The 18,527-nt window shown below is 32.3% G+C and overlaps 2 protein-coding genes across 4 annotated transcripts in view; both read left to right on the top strand.

Moving 5' to 3' along the window:
* Positions 1 to 8,151, top strand: part of LOC126723581 (probable LRR receptor-like serine/threonine-protein kinase At3g47570) — an 82,533-nt gene extending 74,382 nt beyond the window's left edge. For 2 of the 3 annotated variants that reach the window (XM_050427146.1, XM_050427148.1), the window contains 2 exons: positions 3,807 to 3,852; positions 8,054 to 8,151. In XM_050427146.1, the coding sequence (XP_050283103.1) occupies positions 3,807 to 3,820 (14 nt within the window). In that variant the 3' untranslated portion in view covers positions 3,821 to 3,852; positions 8,054 to 8,151. Of the gene's footprint in view, positions 1 to 3,806; positions 3,853 to 4,048; positions 4,316 to 8,053 lie in introns of those variants that run through there. The other variant, XM_050427147.1, reaches the window with a different exon arrangement.
* A 1,640-nt stretch (positions 8,152 to 9,791) lies between these two features.
* Positions 9,792 to 16,799, top strand: LOC126723584 (probable LRR receptor-like serine/threonine-protein kinase At3g47570). The gene is made up of 2 exons (XM_050427150.1): positions 9,792 to 11,397; positions 16,306 to 16,799. Exons 1-2 carry the CDS (start codon positions 10,239 to 10,241, stop codon positions 16,317 to 16,319), a joined length of 1,173 nt encoding a protein of 390 aa, XP_050283107.1. The 5' UTR covers positions 9,792 to 10,238; the 3' UTR covers positions 16,320 to 16,799.
* Positions 16,800 to 18,527: the final 1,728 nt, after the last annotated feature.

Below are 18,527 nucleotides of genomic sequence, written 5' to 3'. Positions count from 1 at the left end.
AAGTATTTTTGTATGGCTGCAAATGGGTTGTCTGGTACAATTCCTCCCTTAATATTCAATCTTTCTTCACTAAAGGTATTTGACGTAGCAGACAACCAAATCCAAGGATATCTTGCGTCTGACATAGGTATCACCTTACAAAATATCAAAAAATTTACTATTGCCAACAACCAATTTACGGGATCTATCCCTATTTCGATATCTAATGCCTCAAATCTAGAGGAACTTGCATTGAATGAAAATAAACTCAGTGGAAAAGTTCCATCTTTGGAAAAGCTAAATAGAATTTCATGGTTTTCCATTACTCTTAACAATCTTGGAAATGGAAGGGAAAATGACTTGAATTTTCTTTGTTCTTTGACAAATTCCACCTATCTAACTTTTTTGACTATAAATGTCAATAACTTTGGGGGAGAGGTGCCTAAGTGCATTGGCAATTTTTCAACTACTCTTACTACATTACTTCTGGACAATAACAAATTATCTGGAAAGATTTCTACTGAAATAGGAAATTTGATCAATTTGGAGAGACTTGATATGTGGAACAACAACTTATCAGGTAATATTCCCTTAGAAATCGGAAAGCTTCAGAAGTTACAATTTTTGGGTTTAAATACTAACAATCTCTATGGTTACATTCCATCCTCTATTGGAAATTTAACTATTTTGACAAACTTGTATTTAGACCAGAATAATCTTGAAGGCAGCATCCCTATAAGTCTAAGCAAGTGCCAAAATTTGTTTACTTTGAGTCTTGCCAAAAACAATCTCATTGGTTCAATATCCTCACAAGTCATTGGTCTCTCATTCTCACTAATGACCTTAGATTTGTCTGCCAACCAATTTACTGGTGTCCTTCCCACAGATATCGGAAAATTTAAAAATCTAGAACAAATAGATATTTCTAAAAACATGTTGTTTGGTAAAATTCCAACAAGCCTTGGCAGTTGTGTGAAGTTGGAATATATAGCCATGAGAAGAAACCTCTTCCAAGGGATCGTTCCTCCATCTTGGGAATCATTAAGAGGTCTTGAATTCCTAGATCTTTCTAACAATAATTTGTCTGGCCAAATTCCAAAATTTTTAGAGCACTTTGTCTTCTTACAATTTCTAAATCTATCTTACAACCATTTTGAGGGTGAGGTGCCAATGGAGGGAGTTTTCAAGAACATGAGTGCAACTACAATTAAGGGAAATGAGAAGCTTTGTGGGGGCATACCTAAGTTTCAACTTCCTAAATGCAAATATGAGAAATCCAAGAGGAGGAAGTTGACCCTTACCTTGAAGTTAATAATCTTTATATTTTCTGGGCTTCTTGGAGTAACTTTGATTCTTTCACTTCTATTTCTTTATTCTTTAAGAAATAAAAGAAAAGAAAACACATCAAGTGATTCAAGAGATTTGTTTCTAAATATATCTTACCAAAGTATTCTAAATGCAACCAACGAGTTCTCTTCTACCAATCTAATTGGTTTGGGTAGCTTTGGGTCCGTGTACAAAGGAATTCTTGGACAAGGTGAACATATAGTTGCTATCAAGGTGCTCAACCTTTTGCGTCATGGAGCTTCCAAAAGTTTCGTAGCTGAGTGTAAGGCTCTACGAAACATTAGGCATCGAAATCTTGTAAAGGTGCTTACATCATGTTCTAGTATTGACTATCAAGGTAATGATTTTAAAGCTTTGGTATACGAGTTCATGGCAAATGGCAACCTAGATGAATGGTTGCATCCAACTTCAAGAATAAATGAGATACTTGAGGAACCAAGGAGTTTGAGTCTTCTTCAGAGGTTGAATATTTCCATTGATGTTGCTAATGCATTGGATTATCTTCATCACCATTGCCAAACACCAATCATTCACGGCGACCTTAAGCCTAGCAATGTTCTTCTTGATGGTGAAATGATTGGACACATAGGTGACTTTGGCTTGGCAAGATTGCTCTTTGATGCAACCCAAGATTCTCCTATTAACCATTCAAGTTCCATTGGAGTAAGAGGAACTGTTGGTTATACTCCTCCAGGTGAATATCATTATCCTTTATTAAATTTAATTGTTTTTCCTTTTCCCATATTCTTTTACTTTATTTTAAAACCTAAAAGCGCAAGTTTAAAAAGGATGTACTCTAGGTAGAAGATAGAGTGTTACATATAAAAAAATTGACTAATCTTTATTATTTCCTTTCATATTACATGCCACTAACAAAGCTCCTTTAATACCTATTAGGTTATGTATCATTTTCCTTCTTTTTCTAATACAAAACTTTGTTCACATTTACATATAAGTTATGTGTAATTGCAAAGTATGGTATGGGAAATGAGGTGTCAACATATGGTGATGTCTATAGTTTCAGCATATTATTGTTGGAGATATTCATAGGGAAAAGGCCTACTGATAAAATATTTCAAGAGAGCTTAAACCTTCATGACTTTGTTAAAGCATCTTTGCCTGAAAGAATATTTAACATTGTAGATCCTTTTCTTCTTCAAAAAAGAGAAGTGGGGGAGACAAGGATGAATGACATTACTGGCAATGAAGGTCCCAATGGAATTCCAAAATATCAAGAATGCTTGATTTTGATACTCGGAATTGGGGTTGCTTGTTCTGTGGAATTTTCAAGAGAAAGGGTGAACATGAGTGCTGTCATTACCGAGCTTAATTCAATTCGATGAAAACTTCTTGGAACTCATATACGCTAACAAAGGCTTCGAGTCACAGGTATATTATGCTTGGCTTGGTAGATGTTACAAATTGGTAGCATATCCTCCCACACCACCAAATCTAATTTGATAGGCTACTCCAAATGTTTAAATTGCGATTAGAAAGTCCCATCCTCTTAGGATTACATTTTATTCTAGCAATGCTGAAAGATTGGTGCCACTTGAAATTTGATAAGCTCATTATGTTATATTCGGTATCCGAATATGTCCATTACTCTTCTATAAAACCCAAACACTTGATTTTTTTTTTTTTTTAAATAGCTTATTCAAAATTAAAAAGCTTTTTCCAAAGTGAAATGAAGCCTATTTTTAACTTGTTGATTTCTGCCATTGAAGTTGTTGAGGTCACAAGAAATTGGCTCACATCTTATTACTCTTGATAAATGTCTCTATTGATGACATAAAGTTAAATTATTGCTAGTTATACTTAATTACTTGACACAGACATTTGAAGGTTACAAAAGTAATGGTCACTCCATAAGTTTAAGACAAAAATCGAGGTTTAAGTCTCTAAGAGAAAACTTCATTTACATACGCTTAAATTAAGATACAGTAAAATTCTATCCCACATAAAAATAAATAAATAAATAAAATCTAATTATATGGTAACTAATTCTGCAAATGATAAATGGGTTGGGATTTGTTTTTTTTTTTTTTGAGAAAGCATGGGTTGGGATTTGTTAATCATACTAATGGGCTTTCTGGCATCATGAATGTTCTTACTAGTAAAACATAAATGACAGCTTAATTTACGCATTAAGTCATTAACATGAAATCGATTTGGAGAAAATCTTCCAATTCACTATGTGATAGTTCATATGATCATCAACATGTGCTTTTACTCACATGACCAAATTAATAATTATTATGTGACTAGTTTAAATAATTTAGTGACTCAAGTGATTTAATACACATGAATTCCCCACATAATGGTTTGGAGGAGATTTGTTTTACAAGGTTTGAAGGAAAACTTCGTCCTCAAGTTAATAATAATTTTTTTTTTTTTTAATATTCTGAGAAATGTCTCATTCAATGTAATGTATTGAAATTATTATTCTAATATATTGAAATTATCTTTCATCACCACAGGTGCACAAGAATGATGACTTATTATAAAGGTCTTCATCACGATAAGGTAAGCTTCCCCATAGCCATAGCTATCATGTGTTTTTTTTTTTTGCTTTTGTTTTTGTTTTTGGTTTTTTTTTTTTTTTTTTTCCTTTTCCCTCCTGTATTAAGAATTTTGTAGCCAATGCCATGCGCAATATATATTTTGAATGATGAAATTTTTTTAAAAGAGAGCTAAGGAAAAAAAAAAAAAAAAAAAACAGGGGTGTTTGGGAGTTGGGACCATCATTGTTGATCAGGGCCCAACAAACAGATTGGGGAGGAGCAGAGATGGAGGTTGACCCGTAAATAGAGCCTACTGGGCCACACATTGGGCTACTAAGTTACCAAGTCTTGGAGTTGACCCAAAAACAAAAGAACATGCATCTCTTCAGAGTGGAAAATCCTGTTGTTTTAAACTCTTCTATATCATTTGGGTCTTATTACTCTTAAAGTATTAGTTAAAGGAAAAATGTTAACAAATGCCCTACTGAATTATTTTAAGAAAGTTTTTATAGAAAAAAAAAAATTAATGTTTTAACAGTTTTTTTAATTTTCTTAAAAGTGGTATAATTTAAAAAAAAAAAATAGTTTATTAACAATTGCCTTAAGGGCATCTGTTAACATGACCTTTTGTTAAAAACTATTTTAGAAAAGTTTTAATACTGTTTTAATGAGAAATATAAAAAACTGTAAAAAAAATAAATCAATTATTTTTTTCATTTCTGATAAAAAGTTTTTAAAAATATTTAATTAATAAATGGGATCGGTTAACATTTCCTTTATCATTTTGACCCATTGTACGTCTGTACATTGTGATGTTGCAAGGCCTTTAAATGGTGTTTTGCTAGCTTTTTTTTTTAGGGGAGTGTTTTGCTAGTATAGCTTAATTTGTCCCCCCCCCCCCCCCCCACCAAAAAAAAAAAAAAAGCTTAATCTATATATACATATAAAACCGAAGCTTTTGGAGCTCCCACAAATTTCCACATCAGCATAATATTTTAAAAAAAAAAACATAAAAAAAAAAAAACGTAATAAAAGTTTTCTAAAACTCGATGCTCTGCCTTTCCCTTGCGCGAACCTGACTTTTTTCTGTCCAACGTCTCTTATGCTCTTTCATAAATTCTTAACTCTTCGACAACTTCAGAAGCCAGAAATACTTCCTTAGAATTATCCCAAATCTGCCAATCTGATACTTCTCTTTTTGTGTCATGGTCTCTTCTCTTCTTCTACTTTGTTTCTTGTGAGCTTTGCAATACAATTTTTTCATTGTGGTCTCTGCGTGTTCCTCTGCTCTCGGTCTTCTTCGTTTTTTCTATCAGATCTTTCTCTGTTGGTTACCGCTTCTCTCTATTGGTTTTTGAGTTTTGATTTGGGTTATCAAGTTATGAATGAAATAGGGAAGTTAATCAAAGAGCGGACAATGGAGCTGAAAGTGAAAGAGAATGAATTTGAGTCTATTGATGGTTGCATTAAAGAGAGTTCAGAAAAAATTAAGTCAAAAAAGAAGATATTAGATTTGATAGAGAAGAAATTGATAGACCAGTCTAAAGAAGTTCAGTCTAAGGAGAAGCAACTTGATTCAGTCGAAGAATTGTATAGAAAATTTTGTGAAGATTTTGAGCTAAAACAGAGGGAGTATAATGCAATCCGAAGATCTATTGAAGAACTCAACGAGGAACTTGAATTTAAAGGAAATCAACTGAATTCTAGACAGAATTTGATTAAAGAGTGTGACAAGGAGTTCAAATCAAAACAGGAAGAGCTTAGATCAATTCAGAAAGCAATTGTGGAATGCTTTAAGGAACAAAAATCAAAGGAGAAGGAACTTTATTTGGTAGAAAAGTCCGTCAAAGAGTGCACTGATTCTCTTGAATCAAAGGAGAAGCAACTGAAATTTGTCCAAGAAACAGTGAATGGTGGGTTTGTAAATTTTGAAATGTAAGTACATATTGGAAGAGAACATGTGGAGGAGATAATATGAAGATTAAGAAAATAAATAAAACCTAAAAGCAACAAAGAATGAGTGGAGGTGAAAAAACGTTAGTTAAAAAATTTAAAAAAAAATTTAAAAAAAAAAAAAAAAAAAAAAAAAGGGCTGTCAAATGTTAGGTGCTGCGGTGCTTTCTTTCTTTCGTTCTTTCTTTTTTTTTTTTTTTTTTTTTATGTTAGGTACTGCAGTACTTGAGATGAGATACGTGTAACAAAAAAAATTGTCAAGGATATTACAAATTGGGTTTTACTAAAATATACTTTTAGGGTATATATTAGTAAACCATTTTAGAAAATTTTTTTAGTGAAAATTTAAGTAGCTTAAAGAAGTTGAGAAGAGCTTAAGAAAGGGAGGAAATACATTCTTGAAAAGCATTGAATAAAGCTTGAAGATGTAAGCACAATTGTATATTTATTCTATTTACTAGGTCTTTTGTAATACTTATTAAACCAAATGTAAGAGCACATTATGATTATAGCAATATATTACTTCATAATATTACATGTTTCATCTTATATTAGAGCCAATTTAGCTTTCAATAATTGAAATTTGAGAAATGATTAAACCTGAACATGTTAACGTTTGATTTAATTTAAAACAATCTCGTGCATCGCACGGGTTAGCGACTAGTTTGTTGTATTTCAGTGAGATCTATTTCACAGTACTCTCAGACAATAATTAATCTTAAAACTAATCAACCTTTTCTTTTTAATAAAACCGATTGAATTGGATAAAAGTAATTTGCTACTTTTTTTAGTAGGTTCATTCTCATGATGTTTCGCTTTTAACATTTGTGGGCTGAGTCCACAGCCATAATTGCCGATAGTTAAAGCGGGCCCAGTATAAGATCCACTCCGATTAAAAGGATTGTGCACAATGGGTGTGCTATATAGGCAATCACTCTCCATAACCTTTATGGGCTGAGTTGAGGTTGGGATTATTTTGATAAAAAATCAAATGTTAAAATATAAATTTGACCCTCTAAATTTTTTAAGATTTTATTTTAGTCCTCTAATTTTGTTTTCGTTCATTACAATTTTCTAAATTTCATATTTATTCAATTAAGGCCTTCCATCAAACTTTTGTTAAAATTTTTAAAAAAAAAAGAATCTAGAGAATATTTTTCAATCATTAATTGAATTTTTTTAATTAAAAAAAAATTTTGAAGATAAATCTAAAAAATTTGAAAAAATAACCACAACATATAATAAAAATGGATGGAAAAATCCTAATTGAATAAACTTAAAAATTAGAGGACTGAAATAAAATATGAAAAAACTTAGAGGGTCAGTTTTGCATTTTTGCCAAAATCAGAGGAGTAGGACTTATCTATTATATCATAAATGAACAACCAATAATTCTAAACGGAAACACATGGCATTCATTCAGCAAAAAAAAGAAACACATGGTATTCTAATTTATAACTAACGATCCATGAAAACATTAAGCGATATTTTGGTATATTAAAATTCGTAAAAGAAATAATATACTCATTCTATTGTGTTTATTTGTTAAAGGTTGGTTTATACATGAATATGTCATTCTGTGACTTTATTTAAAAAATTAAAATTACATTTATGATCCAAATGAAATAATTTTCGTAACTAGGTAAGCTCAAGTACAAACATGTGAATTATGATATATGTTTTGGTTAATAGAGACTCATAAAATTATTAAATTATATTTTCTATCTTTCTTTGGGGATGACAATTGGACAAGTTGGGTGGGTTTTGAAATTTCACCTATTTTGCTCTCCCAGATGCTCACTACAATGCATGCATGTATGTCTTGATCACATTACAAGTAATTACTAATTAAAGCCATAATTATGAAAAAATTTCAGGAAAATTACATTTTACCACTCTAAACTATATTTCATATTACACTTTGCACCCTAAACTTTTCAAATGCACATTTTGCACCCTAAACTATAACCCTTGTTACATTTTGTACTCCAACATTAAGTTTGTTGTTAACTTAGATGAAAATTTAAATTTTATGGTGTAAAGTGTAATCATGAGTATATTTTATGATGATAAAGTGTAATTTATCTTTTATTATTAAAGCATTGAGAATAGGGGCAATTAGGTTTTTTCACGTTATGTCATATTTTTCCATCTAAGTTAATGGCAAACTTGATGCCGAGATGCAGTGGGACAAATATCATAATTTAGGGTGAAAAGTGTAATTTTTTCAAAAATTTAGAAATAACATAAATTGAGTATTCATGTTTCAGTGAAATTGGAGGCTCGCAAAATATGGCAAAGATTGCAAGTCCATGCAACTAAAATGCAGTAAAAATATCTTTTAGGGATGGACAAAACAATAAAAAAAAAAATTAAAAAAAAAAATTCCGACGTCAAAATTCCGCACTCGTCATTGACAACTGCAAGCCAACCAATTCTGACTTCTAGCCTTTGGCCGCAGAAAACGTAACCTATTCTGATTTGATAAACTTTACTTGCAATGGCTTCCATCAATAATAAAACAGTGCCGGTGAATTTGAAATTGGTGGAGTCAGTATGAGTCCATGAAGATGTGTGTCAAATGGAAGAAAATGTGGCGCAATCTACATCTACTTAAGGCAGCACAGTGGCCATGTTTCAACCATGTATTTTCAACTAACATTATTTAAATATTTTTTCATATTCAATCAAGAAGATTTTTCATTAACGGGTCCAAGGACGGTTACATTTGTTGATTACAATTCTCCAACGTCCTCACCTTCTTGTCTTTTGGGGTTGGGTCCGAACTACATGCAGAAAGTTGGTTCTGCTTCAATCTTCAACAATTCTTATATAAATGTGCTTTTCCTTATGAGCACTAAGCAACGAAATCATATCCTCTCTGTTTTGTTTCTACATACCATATTGGATATGGGGCTTTCCCACTGGAGTTCAGCTCCACCATCTTCTTCTTCTTCTTGCATGCTTGCCTTTATCCTTCTCTTGTTCTATGGCTTCTCAGTCACGTCTGTGGTTGGCGGTAATAATTAGACGGACCGGTTGGCGTTGCTTCAATTCAAAGACAAGATCACTCATGATCCTTTCGGGGTTATGGCATCTTGGAATAATAGCATCCACTTCTGCCATTGGCAAGGGGTTACTTGTGCTTGTCGACATCAAAGGGTCACCACGATAAACTTGCCATCTTTGAAACTGGTAGGCTCTATATCACCGTATGTTGGTAATTTAAGCTTTTTAAGGAATCTCACATTGCAAAACAACAGCTTTCTTTTCAAAATCCCTCCAGAAATTGGCTGACTACAAATTGCAATACTAAGGATTGCATAACAACACACTTAGCAGCAAAATTCTAAGCAATTCATTTGGTTGCATCAACCTCAAAGGCCTTAATGTCGGTTACAACTTTCTGACTGGAGAAATCCCTGCAACGCTTGGCACCCTGTCAAAGCTCTGGTTTTTTGCTATTTACTACAATAATCTAACAGGAAGTATCCCACCTTCTTTTGGAAATCTATCATTTCTAGAAGTGTTTTCTTTGACTTCTAATAACTTGGGTGGAACTATCCCGGACTCTTTTAGCAAGTTAACCAAGCTTTTTTTATTTTAATGTGCAAACAAATAGGTTGTCTGGTACAATTCCTCCCTCCATCTTAAATTTGTTTTCAAAAATAGAATTTCATATAGGCAGCAACCAAATCCAAGGGCATCTTCCGTCAGACATAGGTATCACTCTACCAAATATCTATTTTTTTCCATTTACCAAAACCAATTCATTGGATCTATCCCTGTGTCAATATCGAATGCCTCAAATCTAGGTTTTCTTGATTTGAATGCAAATAAACTAAGTGGAAAAATTCCTACTTTGGAGAAACTAAATAGAATGTCATTTTTTGTCATTACCTTTAACAATTTTGGAAATGGAGGGACAAATGGCCTGAATTTTCTTTGTTCTTTGACAAATTCCACCTATCTGTTTATATTGGCTATAAATGCCAATAAGTTTTGGGGAGAGCTGCCCAAGTGCATTGGCAATTTATCAACTACTCTTACCAGATTATTTCTAGATAAAAATAAAATATCTGGAAAGATCCCTACTGAAATAGGAAATTTGATCAACTTGGAGAGACTTGATATATGCAAAAACAAATTATCTGGAAATATCCCCTCCGAAATTGGAAAGCTTAAAAAATTACAATATTTGAGCTTATCTCAAAATAATTTTTCTAGGGACATTCCTAAATCTCTTGGGAATTTAACTATCTTTACACACTTGTATTTATACAAGAATAATCTTCAAGGCAATATCCCTCTAAGTCTAAGCAAGTACCGAAATTTGTTTTCTTTGGATCTTGCTAATAACGATCTCAGTGGTTCAATAGCCCCACAAGTCATTGGTCTCTCATTATCACCAGTTATGTAAATTTGTTTGCCAACCAATTTACTGGAGTCCTTCCGATGGAAGTGGGATGTTTTATAAGTCTAGAAGAATTGGATATCTCCGAAAACATGTTGTCTGGGAAAATTCCAACAAGTCTTGGAAGCTGCATAAAGTTGGAATATCTATTCATGGGAAGAAATCTCTTCCAAGGGAACATTTCTCCATCTTTGGAATCACTAAGAGGTCTTCAATATCTAGATTTTTCTGAAAATAATTTGTCTGGACAAATTCCAAAAATTTTGGAAGCCTCTGTCTACTTGAAATTTTTGAATCTATCTTACAACCATTTTGAGGGTAAGGTACCAACAGACAGAGTTTTCAAGAATATAAGTGCAATTTCAGTTAAGGGAAACAATAAGATTTGTGGGGGCATACCTAAGTTTCAGCGTCCTAATTGCAAATACAAAAAACCTAAGTTGACCGTTGCCTTGAAGTTAATAATCTCTATATTTTCTGGGCTTCTTGGAGTAGCTTTAGTTTTGTCACTTCTATTTCTTTACTCTTTAAGAAAGAAAAGAAAAGAAAATACCTTAAGAGACTTATCAAAAAAATTTCTTCTAGAGCTATCTTTCCAAAGTCTCTTAAATGCAACCAATGGATTTTCTTCTACCAATTTAATCGATGTGGGTAGCTTTGGGTCCGTGTATAAAGGAATTCTTGATCATGGTGGACAAGTGAACACGGTTGCTATCAAGGTGCTCAACCCTTACTATCATGGAGCTTCCAAAAATTTCATAGCTAAGTGTGAGGCTCTACAAAACACTAGACATCAAAATCTTGTAAAGGTGTTTACATCATGTTTTGGTATTGATTATCAAGGTCATGATTTTAATGCTTTGGTATACGAGTTCATGAGAAATGGCAACCTAGATGAATGGTTGCATCCAACATCAAGATCAAATGAGACTCTTGAGGGACCAAGGAGTTTGAGTTTTCATCAGAGATTGAATATTGCCGTTGATGTTGTTAATGCATTGGATTATCTTCATCATAATTGCTACACAACAATTGTTCATTGCGATCTCAAGCCTAGCAATATTCTTCTTGATGATGAAATGATTGGACATGTAAGCGATTTTGGCTTGGCAAAATTGCTTTTTGATGCTACCGAAGATTCTTTTATTAACCATTCAAGTTCCATTGAAGTAAGAGGAACAGTTGGTTATACTCCACCAGGCGAATATCATTATCCCTTTTTTTTTTTTTTTTGGCTTTTCTCACAGGCTTTTATTGTGTTTAAAACCTTAAGGACAAGTTTAATAAGGATGTACTGTTGCTAGAAGATATGATATGTTATTTATCAAATTTCTCTTATTACTTGGCTAATTACATGCCACTCAAAAACCTCATTTAATACTTGTTAGGTTATATATCTTTTTCCTTCTTTTTCTGATACAAAATTATGGTCACATTACATATATGTTATGTGTAATGGCAGAATATGGTGTGGGAAATGAGGTGTCTATATACGGTGACATATATAGTTACGGCATATTATTGCTAGAGATGTTTACGAGAAAAATGCCTACTTATAACATTTTCCAAGATAGCTTTAACCTTCATGACTTTGTCAAAGTAGCTTTGCCAGAAAAAATAATTGATATTGTAGATCCTATCCTTCTTAGAAAAGGAGAAGTGGGGGAGACAAAGATGAATGACCTAACTCACAATGAAAGCCAAATGGAAGTCCAAAAAGTCAAGAATGCTTGATTTTGATACTTGAAATTGGAGTTGCTTGTTCTATGGAATTTTCAAGAAAAGGGATGAACATGAGTGGTATTATTTTTGAGCTTAATTCAATTCGACGAAAAGTTCTTGGAACTAATATACAAAGACTTCAAGCCTTCAAGCCACAGGTAAATTATGCTTACCTTGGTAGATGTTATAAATTGGTTTCGATTAGAAAGTCACATCCTCTTAGGAATATTTTTTATTCTAGCAAAGCATAAAATTGGTATGCCACTTGAAATTTGATAAGCTAGTTATGCTACAATTGGTATCCGAATAAGTCCAATAAATGTGCTAAAGGGATGAGTCAAAAGGACTTTGAGGCATTCCTAGTAGGAAGAGGGATCTAATGAGAGAGAATCAGTGATCATAGAGGAAGTTTCTAGTTTGGAGTAGCTTGTTGCCTCCGCATTAAATGGTGGATAACAGCTTTATCAACTGCATTGATGAGAAAATTACCTAAACAGTGTGAGCCACAGCTAGGCAAACTCCACCCACTACCTTCTTCAGATGTAAAAAGAGACAAGTGTCAGGAGAGGAGGTTTGTTAGGTAAAGATGGAAGGTTGAGATATAAGGGAGGAAAAGATATATATAAGAGAAAGAGGATTTGTAGAGAGAGGGGATCCAGATACAAGTATCAAGATATAGAAAAGAAACAAGAAGAACACAAAGAGAAGAGAGTGAATAGTAATATTTCTTGTATAATTGTGGCCTCCTCGGGCCAACTTGTATTAAGAAAACCAGCTCATCCATTTATTTATATTTTCTGTTTCTTCCTTATTTTTATCCTTGGGCAGAGCCTCCCTCTTGTTATTTGTTTCCCTCTCTTACAAATTCATTGTTTTAGGCTGCGATTGAACTGATCTAGCCACTATTCTAAGTGGGCCTAGACTGCAAGTTTTCCTAATCCTTACAAGTGGTAAACACAAAAAACATTATTTAAAAAATGAAAGTTAGAGAGAGAGATTTGAGTGGTAAATATATATATATATATATATATATATATATTTAAATGAAGTGGTAAAGAAATAGAGTATTTAATATTGGATATATTGTAAAATGAGATATTAAAATTGATAAATAGATTTTTTAGATACTAGAAGCTAAATTTTTTAGCACATTTGATGTGAATACTTTACTATTCTTTAGTTCTATAAACTATAATACCCAAACATTTGATTTTATATATATATATATATATATATATATATTCTTTAAATAGCTTATTCAAAATCAAAAAGTGTTTTCCAAAATGAAATGAACTCTATTTTTAAATTTGTTGATTTCTGCTATTGTTGGCATCACAAGAAATTGGTTTACATCTTTTTACTCTATAAATGTCTCTATTGATGACATAGGGTTAAATTGTTGTTAGTCTATAGCTATAAATATTTAAAAGCCGAAACATAGTATTTATTGTTGCTATGCTCCTACATAGTATTTATTGTTGCTATGCTCCTATTGAACCACATCAACGGCCACATCATCCACTTATTTTCTATCTCTTATTTTCTCTTTCTAAACTTATTCTAAAAAGAGAAAACTTTCCTTTTACCTATTAGTCCACATTTACACTTCAACCTTTCCCCTCCCTCTTTACCTCTTTGTCTCTCCACTACTCTCTACTTTACTGTGACACTTCATTCATCACTTTCTCTTTCTTATACGTTGACTCTTCTTCTCCCCCAATTTATTTCGTATAAATTCGATATCATTTCTCCCATTCAATTCATATTTTCCTCCAAAAAAAAAAAAGTGAGTACTCTCTCTCTCTCTCTCTCTCTCTCTCTCTCGTGGATTTTTGTTCTTTCTTATAATTTTGATTAAGGTTCATTTTTTTTTTTTTTTTAAAATATGTGTTTAGGTATTGTAGGGATGAAATTCCCAAAATCAACAAATGGGCCTGTGGACCCGCATAAAGCCCAACCATGACTCAACGGGGGATAGGGCTCGAGTGACTTCCGGCCCAACCCTGTTGAGCCCAGTTTGATCCAAAAGACGTCCGAGGAGGAATGCCTCCTCGGACACGCGAATATGGGCCCAATGTGTGTCCCCTCCACAGTGAAGAACCCATCCAGGTGAACATGGGTAGGAGGGCGAGCCTCACACAGCGGGAAAGAAGAAAATGTAAGACATTAGGGAGAAGCCACAACTGCCGCATTAAATGCAAGAAAGCTACTTTTTCAGCCGCATTAATGTGGAGAAGACAGGCGAACAGTATTACATTGGCCAGTGCAACTCACAGAAAGATAAGGAAGATGTCCGATGGGACAGGCACTCAAGTGAAGGTCCAGATGGCTAACAAGTGTAAGGTTCTTATCAATTCAAGGAGGCTATATAAGGGAAGGAGATCCCCATGAATAAGGGATCGGAGAATTAAGAAAAAAGAGAGATAGAAAGGTCAAAGAACTCTATAGTCTGTAAACAGAGCAAGAGGTGCACTTATACATCTCCTCAAACCGATATATTATCAAACGTAAATGGAATATTCTCACGTTCAATGTATTGCATGGCGTACATGACGTTCACTTCGTCTAGTCCCAGCTCTGTAACCCACTCTCTACAAATTCATTGTCTGTGGACTTTTGGGCCAGAACCTCTCACTTGCTGGGCTTGGGCCCCCAAAACCGTCCCTACAGGTATTATGTTTTTTTTTTTTTTTTTTAATTTCCCATTTCATAGTCTTCTCTCTCCCTTTTATAGCTTTGATTGAATTTTGATTTGGGTTAATACTTAGTTTTTTTGGAAATAGAAATTTGAGTTTATGTCAAAACATAATTTACATGACTATGAATTTAAATATGCCTACCAATTTTTTTAGTAATAAATTATTATAAAGTTTATCTTTTATTCATTTTGTTCTATTTTAATTTTGGTTAAGATAACATTATAATTTTGTAATGAATTTTTATTATTATGATAATCTCATTATTCCTTAAGAGATGAGAAATTTGAATAATAAATTTGAAACTTATAAAATTTAGTTGTATATCAAATATAACACATTACAACAAAGTTAGAAAAATATAGTTCACCTTAAAAAAATATTAATCAAACATTCAAGATATAATAGTATGATATATTTGTACTTTGTAGAGATAAAAAGATTCAAAAAAATATTTGTAGAAATCTTTTAGTAAAAAAAAGAAAAAAAAAACTTAAAATAGTTGTTACTTTTTTATATATTACACTCCATTACATAATTTTATATATTCCCACGCATCACGTGGGATTATGGCTAGTTATACTTAATTATTGACACAGCCATTTGAATGTTACAAAAGTAACCTATTTGTTAGAGGGGTTTGCATTTTAATAATCTATCTATCTATATATATATATATTAGAACTTGAAATTAGAATCCAATTTTATGCCATATGTCTAAAATTTATGTAGGAATCACACCATAATTATCCACTTAAGTTTGTGTCATGTGTTCTCTTAAGTTTTTTAATCTTTGTGCCAAGTGAATTAATGAGTGCAAAATACCAAGAATCCAATATTAATGAACTATAAATTATTATTTTTTAATAAAAAAAGCAATCATATATACTCAATAAAAATCACCACATGTTCTATCTTATTAAAAATTTTAAAAAAATAATCATACATAGTATTAAATTTAGATAAGAATTTTAATATGTGACTAATTACATTTACTTTTTTTTTTAAATTTGACTAATTATTTATATTTTTATGATAAAAATTGTGTTTAGTTTTAAATATATCTATACGTATGCATGTGTTACATGCTATTTTTTTTTAACAATTTGACTAATTATTTATATTTTTATAATAAAAAATATGCTTAATTTTAAATGTGTTTTTATGGGTTACATGCTAGCTTTAATAAACTCTAATTAAATGGTTACTAATTCCACAAATTCTAAATTAGTTGGGATTTGTTAATCCTACAAATGGGCATTCCTGCATCATGAATTTTCTTACTAGTAAAACATAAATGAAAGCTTAATTTACGCATTAAGTCATTAATAGATTTTCCTCCAAATCAATTTAGAGAAAATTTCTTCCAATTCACTATGTGATTGTTCATATGATCATCAACGTGTAGTTTTAGTCATATGACCAATTTAGTAATTATGTGACTAGTTTAAATAATGTAATGACTCAAGTGATTTAATGCACATATTTGTCCTATGAATTCCCACATAATAGTTTGGAGGAGATTCTTTTTACTAGGTTTTGAGGAAAATTCCTTAAGATATTGATAATGGTTTTTTTTTATTTTTTTTTTATTTTTTATTCTACGAAATGCCTCATTCAGCATACTGTCATTATTTAAATCACAAAGCTTATTATTCTAGTATATTGAAATTATCTTTCATCACCACAGGTGCACAAGAATAATGACTTATTATGAAGTTTATCATCATGATAAGGTAAGTTTATGATATATAACATTGGAGCAAATAAGCAATCTTGTAGCCTCCCCATAGTCATAGCTATCATGTATATTTTTTTTATGTTTTTTTTTTTTTTTTTTTCCTTTTCCCTCCTGTATTAAGAATTTTGTAGCCAATGCCATGCACAATATATATTTTGAATGATGAAATTTATTAAGAAGTGAGCTAAGAAAAAAAAAACAAGGGGGGTTTGGGAGTTGGGACCATCATTGCTGATTAGGGCCCAACAAACGGATTGAGGAAGAGCAGAGATGGAGGTTGACCCGCCTAGTTACAAAATAGGGCCTATTGGGCTACACGGTGGGCTACTAAGTTATCAAACTACAGAGTTGAAAATCAAGTTGTTTTTCACTCTACAATTATCATTTTGACCCACTGAGCCTTTGAATAGTGTGCTTTGCTAAGAAAAAAAGCTCAATTTGTGACCTTTGCATTTCAAGTTTCAGTAAGTCAGAGTAAGGATGTAAATGGGTTGGGTTTATGGATATTTGCAACCCAACCCACCATAATAGGTGAAAAAAATATAATCCAACCCAACCCACATAGATCGAGTTGGACCCACAGATTGGACAAATTTTTTTTAATTGCTATTATTAATATTAAATTGAGAATTAGAACAACATTACCACAAATAAGAGCAAATTTATAACTAAATAATCATGAGTATAACATCAAACCAACAAAATTATATGAGGAGAATTTAGGGTTTGGGTTTTATTTAGGAAGATGGGTAAAAAAGTAAATAACAAGATTATATAATATATTTTTAAAATTATATATATATATATATATATTAAATATAAGTGTGTCGGGTTAGATTAGGTGGATTTGTGAATCTTATAATCCAAACCCAATCTAACCCACTATAGTATTTTACCTAACCCAACCCACCAACCTCTAAAAACTTACCCAACGGGTTGGGTTAGATTAAGTCGGTTTTGGCAAGTTGGTGGGTTAGTTGCACACCCCTAATCAGAAAATAATTAATCTTAAAACTGACCAACCTTTTTTTTTAATGAAACTTACTGAATTGGATAAAAGTAATTTGCAACTTTTTTTAGTAGGTTCATTCTCGTGATGTTTCAGTTTTTCCATTTGTGGGCTGAGTCCACAGCCACAATTGCTAATAGTTAATGCGGGCCCAATGAGCCAATATAAGTCCATTTCCGATTAAAAAAATTCTGCACATTCGGTGAGCTATATGTATATAGGCAATCACTCTACATAACCTTTATGGGCTGAGTCAAGGTTGGGATTTCTCTGATAAAAAATGTGTTATATCATAAATGAACAACCAATAATTCTAAGCAGAAACACATGGTATTCTAATTTATAACTAACTATTCAAGTAAATATTAAGCGGTATTCTGGTATAATAAAATCCGTAATATATATATACTCATTATGTTGTTTTTATTTGTTGAAGGTTTGTTTATACATGAATATGTTATTTATTGACTTTATTTAAAAAAAAATTAAAATTACACTTATGATTCAAATGAAATCATTTTCGTAAATAGGTAAAGTCAAGTACAGAAATGTGAATTATGATATTTTTTAATAGAGACTCATCATCTTATCAAATTATAACATTTCTATATATACACATACACACACAAAACTTTCATGAAAAGTAATAAATTACTATATTAATTGTGGGCACCCAACCTCTACCTTAGGGACCGAGCCTAGAATTGGGCTCACAATTTACTTATAAAGTAGACCTAGTGTTTCCTACTAAGGGTAGTTCCACTCCGAGTGACACTTTAACTTCCCTTAACCCCAGTAAACACCCTTGTTTTCCTCTCCGTGCTACTCTCTTCCCTTGCTCTCCTAATTCGCTTTCTTTCTCTCTCTTTTCTCCCTTTCTTTTCCAGAGTTCCCAACCCCCTTTCTTTACTCAATTCTTCTATTTATAGCTTGAGGTTTGTGGGGGTTTCATGATTGCATTCTATTCTCACTCATGTGGGTGGGGTCCAATGCGATTATTCTTGACATGGAATATATCTCATTGGAAATGGTGGTAGTGGCTTTGGAACTCATTTTTGTCTCCAAAAGATTGCCCAGCAACCGAGCCACAAGGGAGGTATGTTGTTCCGGGCATACGCAATCCTGAACAGATCATAAACGGCCAGACATGGGCTTATCTATC

Source organism: Quercus robur, chromosome 4, assembly GCF_932294415.1.
Source record: "Quercus robur chromosome 4, dhQueRobu3.1, whole genome shotgun sequence".
NCBI classification, from domain to species: domain Eukaryota; kingdom Viridiplantae; phylum Streptophyta; class Magnoliopsida; order Fagales; family Fagaceae; genus Quercus; species Quercus robur.
This window is presented reverse-complemented; position numbering and strand designations above follow the sequence as displayed.

What these genes read in the sequence shown, in the direction of transcription:
- LOC126723584 (XM_050427150.1), top strand. Translation starts at nt 10,239, where the DNA reads ATGGAAGTGGGATGTTTTATAAGTCTAGAAGAATTGGATATCTCCGAA.